This window comes from Amphibalanus amphitrite, unplaced genomic scaffold, assembly GCF_019059575.1.
Source record: "Amphibalanus amphitrite isolate SeventyFive unplaced genomic scaffold, NRLGWU_Aamphi_draft 000572F_arrow, whole genome shotgun sequence".
In the NCBI taxonomy this organism is placed as follows: domain Eukaryota; kingdom Metazoa; phylum Arthropoda; class Thecostraca; order Balanomorpha; family Balanidae; genus Amphibalanus; species Amphibalanus amphitrite.
In genome coordinates, this window is record NW_024882066.1 from 1 (window position 1) to 6,884 (window position 6,884).

At 54.3% G+C, this 6,884-nt stretch overlaps 1 protein-coding gene across 1 annotated transcript; it reads right to left on the reverse strand.

Annotated features, from left to right (window-relative positions):
* Positions 1-1,682: 1,682 nt before the first annotated feature.
* LOC122394080 lies at positions 1,683-4,474 on the reverse strand. The gene is made up of 3 exons (XM_043390663.1): positions 4,311-4,474; positions 3,696-3,952; positions 1,683-3,298 (listed from the first exon to the last, which is right to left on the reverse strand). Exons 2-3 carry the CDS (start codon positions 3,950-3,952, stop codon positions 2,974-2,976), a joined length of 582 nt encoding a protein of 193 aa, XP_043246598.1. The 5' UTR covers positions 4,311-4,474; the 3' UTR covers positions 1,683-2,973.
* Positions 4,475-6,884: the final 2,410 nt, after the last annotated feature.

Genomic DNA, 6,884 nt, shown 5'->3' on the forward strand with positions numbered 1-6,884 from the left:
GTCCGAGCCACATGAACACGGCGCAGTCCCACTGATCACTGACCGGCCGAGACACGGTGCCACTGATCGGCCGAGCCACGGCCCACTGATCACTGACCGGCCGAGCCACGGCCCACACTGATCACTGACCGGCCGCCACATGAACACGGCGCAGTCTCACTGATCACTGACTGGCCGCTCCACATGAACACGGCGCAGTCTCACTGATCACTGACTGGCCGAGACACATGAACACGGTGCAGTCCCACTGATCACTGACCGGCGGGTACACGGTCCCACTGACCAGTGACCGGCCGAGCCACATGAACACGGGCAGTCCCACTGATCAGTGACCGGCCGAGCCACGACCCCACTGATCAGTGACCGGCCGGGACACGGTCCCACTGATCGGTGACCGGCCGGGACACGGTCCCACTGATCGGTGACCGGCCGGGACACGGTCCCACTGATCGGTGACCGGCCGGGTCACGGTCCCACTGATCACTGACCGCCGAGCCACAGTTCCACTGACCAGTGACCGGCCGAGACACGGTCCCACTGATCGGCCGAGACACGGTCCCACTGATCACTGACCGGCCGAGACACGGTCCCACTGACCAGTGACCGGCCGAGCCGTAATTACCACTGTTTAGGAAAGAGCGGGGTCAAATGTAACACGGGACAATTCTGACAGTGTTTATAATTCATAAACTTACCAATAGAATGAGCTGATATTAAGACCGAAAATGAGTAATTCTATACTGCCTTTCCCAGCGGAGTTTGAACGCAAACGTACATATTTTTTGCGCAAAAAAAATAAACGGAAACGCATTTTTATTGCAAACGTATTTGTACCAGATGATAAAATACAAACAGTGTTCAATCAACACTGAGTCAGTCTCCCCTGCGACCAGGGGCGGGCAAACAGCACCGACTCCGAATGTGGCATAAGGAATGCATTTGCGTCGATGGTCGTTTTACACCTGCAATCTGTCACAATTGTACAAGGTGTTCCAAAAGTTTACCTAGAATAAATCTCCGACGCTGAAAGTCAGTTGGGCGCCACTTTTCCATCCTTTAATAACTGCCAAATCGCTACCAACTTAACAGCGGAAAGGAATTTCTAAAGGAACTTCACTATCGAAGGCTGGAACTTACCAGCAATCAATCATTTTAATGACCAATCCCGCTGCATTGGGAGGGGGGCTAATTTAAATCGCCGCCCCTGTCGAGTTTCGAATTAGCCCCTGCTGCCCCCCCCCCCCTGGATCCGCCAGTGGTTATATATCGCACCATATGCCAATATGCACATGTCCTAGAGCGGTGATAAAATCAAAATTGATTTCAAGATCAATAAGCTTGAGTTACGTACACCATGAATTCGAGTTCAAGAAATAGTTCAAGTCAAGTTCATCAAGTTCAAGAAATAAACAATGTGGTCAGAAGTTATTAACCTGACTTTGAAAGAAAATAAATGCTTATATTACCGATCAATGATTTAAATTCACTTAGATATCTTAAAGTATGAAACTAGCCGGTGTCATTAGAGTCATATTTCATTAAATTCATATAGAAATGCATTAGCTCTAACATAGCATAAATAGCATAGCAGCGTTAATCGTTTTCAAAATCAAATGGATTTCCTTTGTTATTTCGAGCATCCCCGCCGTGTACCATAAATATCATGAAATGTAAAGATGAAATATATCCACTCCATTTCTTTTATTGCGTTGCATATAAAACCAGAGGTAACCCATGAACGCATCGACATTCCACATGACTAGAATGGAGAACCTTTGTAAAAGCGCCGGACGATTGTGATACACACCCGCATATGTACAAAACAAAATCGCCTACTGCCACCTTAAATAGACTGCGAGAACACAACGTTACAAGCTATTACCTATATCACCCTTAAAATACACACAAATGACAAAACAATTACCGAATTCGTCATAAGTAAGCGCGACTACTCTATAAACTATGTATATAAATTAGTTTTCAGGGTAAGACAGCATGGTATTAGGACAGATACCTATTGAAGAAGTCATTTTGTGATTACATATTGAGTATTTTCAAAGAGAGCAGCATAATCACCTATATCCTCCAGTCTTCTAAGCACGCTACATTACTAAACTGCGGACTAGATGGCTTCTGCTGACCAGGCGCGCGCTGTCACGCTCGCGCTCTGTTCGGTGGGCGCCTCGCTTACCCGGAGAGATGGCGGACCACTCTTCCGGGCTCCTGCCTCGGCCGACTTTGGTTACTAGCTGATGGAGAGGTCGGACCGCGTGCCCATCGGGCCTAGGCGACAACTCGTACTAACGCACACACACGCACGCACCCCCACACACACTCCGGCACGCATACATCAGGATCGAACGCCACGTTACTGAACGCCGAGGGCATCACTGGACTAGTGCGCACATCTGTAGTCTACACATGTAGAGGTATATGTTCGCTCGCAGAACAGGTAACCATGTATGGAGAACTAAGGATTGTCGAGGCTATTGGAGGCGGCGCCTGAGCTTCTTGACTGCTGGGCGTAAGCTCGTGAAGGACCAACTGACGGGTATGTAACAGTCACGGGACCATCGGCCCCGCCCCAACACGACCCAAAAGCTCGCCGCGGTACACGAGGTAATGACAGCAAAAGGAAGATCACTATGTTGTACCGAGCTGCCTAGTGGGCCTTTTACACCGCACGGGGTCCTCTACTGAGATCCGCATAGTAGCATCTCCGTGACGGAGATCTCTGCGGCCCCGACTCGAAGCTGGAGCGGTCCTGCAGAGCTCCTAGTCTGGTCCCGCGGAGCCCCCAGCCCGGTCCTGCAGAGCTTCCAGTCTGGTCCTGCGGAGCCCTCAGCCCGGTCTGTGTGAAGCTTCCAGCCCGGTCTTGAGGAGCACTCAGCCCGGTCTGTGTGAAGCTTCCTGCCCGGTCCTGAGGAGCTTCCAGCCCGGTCCGGTGGGGCTCCCTGCCCGGCCCGGTGGCCGCTAGGTCTCGCGGCTGTCGATGTACGCCCAGCTGAGCACCTGGTCCAGATAGGAGTTGTTGTGGAAGCGGTGCCGACTCGGGTGCTCGGTGGGCTCGGAGGGCGGGCTCGGCGGCGGCGAGGGCTCCACCAGGCCGTCGGCGGGCTCGGAGCGCAGCACCAGGTCACAGCCGCGGAACACGCTCTCCACGAGCCGGCGCTGCCGCTCGGAGAGCAGCTGGCCCTCGTGAGCGCGCTCCGGAGGCGAGCGGAGCACCTTCTCCAGCTGGTCCTCCATGTCGACCTCCAGGCGCCGCAGCAGACTCAGGTACTCCAGGTACGCAGACCTGTCGGGAAACGGTCCCATGTCAGAGCCAGACGGCCGGGGAACGGTCCCATGTCAGACTCGGGACCTGTCGGGGAACGGGCACACGTCAGAACAGAACCACAATGGCCCTGTCAAAGAACGAGTGAATTGACGAAGGCAGGTACAGCACCCGAATGGCGGTAACTCGAAAGTCGAAACCCTCGAGGAAAGCGACTGACAGTAGTGCCAGACTAGGGCGGTAGGCTGCATTGAGGCGCTGACTGGGCCACAGCTCAATAAAGCAAATTAAGAAAGTGATTGTCGTTACAATAGCAAAAGAAGAGTCAACTGTTCGTCTCTCGCTTTCGTGCGTGTTCTGATCGGCGCGGCGGCCGGTCCAGGTCCGTGACGCTCTGTGGGTGCGGGCCGCGGCTCACCTGGCCTGCAGGTGCTCCGTGAGGCCGACCACGGTCGGGTCGTCCGGGGCGCGGCCCTCCTCCTCCACCAGGAAGCGGACCGCCTCGGCAGCGCAGTCCTGGTAGCCGGCCATCAGCGGGTCGTGAGCGGGCGCCGGTTCCGTCGGGGTGACCGCCGACGGAGGGCACACCTCCGGCGGCACCCGGGCCGACTCCGGCGGCACTCGGGCCGGCTCCGGCGGCACTCGGACCGGCTCCCGCACCACCAGACCGGGCATCTGCGGACGGACGGCGCGTCAGACGGCCGCTGCAGGGGACCGGTGCCGCGGGCGCACGGCCAAAACCAGCTCACTCCGCCCCCCCCCCACACACACACACGGCGGGCCGCCCGCTGTGATCCATCCCCCCCCCCCCACACACACATATACACACAGAGGGCAATCTCCTGTGCACGGTCCCTGACCTGCTGTGAAGGGTCGTTGACTGAGTCTACAAAGGGCGCCCAGTGAGGCCGCAGCTAACCGGCAGGCGCCGTTCTGCTACTCTCTTCCGGGCCCACCCAGTGCACCCTCCCAGCGCACCGGACCGGGTGCTTCCGGAGCACAGGGACACGCTGGCCCGGCCCGGCGCACTCACCTCCTTCTCTGGCCGGCGGCTGCGACCTCAGCTCTCACTGACACCCGGCGGGTCACTCCGCCACAGCCGGCGCCGCGGCACGTGCTGCGCTCCACCGCCGAGCGCTGTGCTGTGCGCCGGTGTTCGGGCCGACGCGTGCGGGCGGCGGCGGCGACCAGTGAACTGGGGCGGCGGCGGCGGCGGCGGCGGCGGCGGCGCGCGCGGCACACCAGCTGTTTCCTGTCGGCGGGAGCGGCGCCGGCGGCGCAGGGGAGGCGTCGACGACCTGCGGCGGGCAGATGCGCCGCCGTCAGCTGCCGGCCTCCGGCGCCGCAGCCCCGCAACGAGCACGGCCCGCCGGAGAGGGGAGCTGCATCAGGGGGGAGGGGAGAGAAAGAGAGAAAGAGAGAGAGAGAGAGAGAGAGAGAGGAGAGAGAGAGAGAGAGAGAGAGCACACTACAAACACTTACCTCATAAAGCATCTCGACTTCTTTCCATTCAGACTTCGAAAGCACGCTATTGCACATACCTACCATCACTAAAGGTGGCTTCATTGAAAGTGCCGTTAGCCGTTTTCACGACTGTTATTTGAAACACATTTGGTCACATTTGGTGTGATTTGGTCAAATAAGGTTCCCAGTTAATGCTGAGTATTTTTTCAGCTTAGGTTGCACTAATTTAGTTGCTTATGTACCTACCTGACTTCTCAAATAATCAGACATTACTTATAATTGAAGCATTGAAATACCTAAATTGATGATGCAAAAAATGTAAAAGATATTTTGCTAGATTTGGTCAAGTTTCGTACCTCCGCCAGATAGCCCGTCGTGAAAACGGCAATCGTCACATCTCGAGTGCATTTTATGTTCGATGGATCTGATACATCTGTTGGAGTTCTTGTCTTAACAGCCGTAATTGGTTTCTTGAAACCCGCCTGTTCCACGCGATGCCGCCGCTAGAAGTTCGAAGAAGTCGACAGCATCTGGAGACGGAGGTCACAGATTCCGCTCGTCGCCGTAGCAATAGAAGGGTGCATAGATGCATATGATGAATGTATGCTGCATAGGTATTACTTATTAGGTATGTAGTGAATAGTGATCGCAATATGTGTTCTGATGGTTACGTGCGGGATGTCTCGCCAACTGTTCGTTCAGAGGTTCAGGGAGTAGGAGGAAGCAGTGAGCGTCAAAGAAATTGCGATCGCTATGCTGCCTCTCCACACTCCGCTCAGCACTGATGACCCGCCTGCACTGAGCACCGTCCACCAGCCGTGACGTGACCCGACATCGCCTCCCATCCGCATCCCGCAGGCACAGACTGACCAGACCCGTCAAACCCTGGGCAGTCGACTAGCGGTCCGCTACTGCTGCTACTCACTACTCAGGGCAGTCGACTGCTGGCTACCAGGATCGGTAGGTAGCGGAGCCTTGGGTTGACTCAAGACGAAAGCCTGATTTCTAAACGCGAATAGGCGAAAATGAGCCGTCTTAACCCGGCAGTTGCTGGGGTATTTCGCCACCCACCGTTTGCTGGGGGGGGGGGGGGCGTTAAACGCCCCCAGCCGATAACTCGAGAACCAATAGGCGCAGCGAAACGCACGAGGCAGCAAACGAAAGAACGCGACGAGACGCTTCAGATGAGTACTTTGAAGTTGAATTTTGAGATCACAGGTCGGGTCAAGGTCAGGTCAAACACCCGAAATCGGGCTTTCAGTAGCATGGACTTTAGGACTTCGCAATGGGCGCCTCTCGTCATAAACTCTGTCAAAACGGTGCACAATCCATCATATAAGGCCTACAAGAGTGTCAGCTCCATGTAGGGGTCAGTCAAGCATAGGTCAGGGTCAAGGTCAGGTCAACCGGGTAGGCACATATCCACGAAAATCAAAACTGATATTCGCAGCCTGTGACACATGTTTCATGGGTAATTTGGGGCGTAAAACACGATAGTGACATTCTTTTTATCGTACGTGTACGTGTTTGGCTCAAAAAGTTCAATTTAAGAAATGCATGTATCATGGTCGTGAAGTAGCAACGAGAAATTGCCAAGATTCAGTTCAAGATTTTGGAAAATGCGGAACGATAATCAATAATCGAAGATAGCCATTTGATTGTTCATGGTATTGACAGTCTAATGACGTTTACGGCATGTCTGTATGTCTATTCTGTGATTTCATATGATTTTTGAACATATGCAGTTTTTGGTCGAAAACTCAGAAATCATGACGTCACTAAAACCTCGATATCTCAAAAATTTTCCGACCGATTTTTTTGAAACTTTGTCACAATAAACTTCAATCAATTGCCTACATGTATGAAAAATTCGATGCTATGGCCCGGCGAAAAAAGTGGGGGCGTTTAACGCCCCCCCCCCCCCCCCCCACCAGCAACTCGCGGGTTAATGTGACGTTTACGAATAAAAGACGCCTTTCGTTTTCATACTTGTGTGGCGTCAACTAGCAGTATAAGTCCAATCATGTACTCTGGTTATCGTTCATTACAGTGGCGCAGCCAGGGGGGGGGGGTCAGAGGGTCAGCTGACCCCCCGAAATTTCTGTCAGGGGCCCGCTCGAGAGAGAGAGAGAGAGAGAGAGAG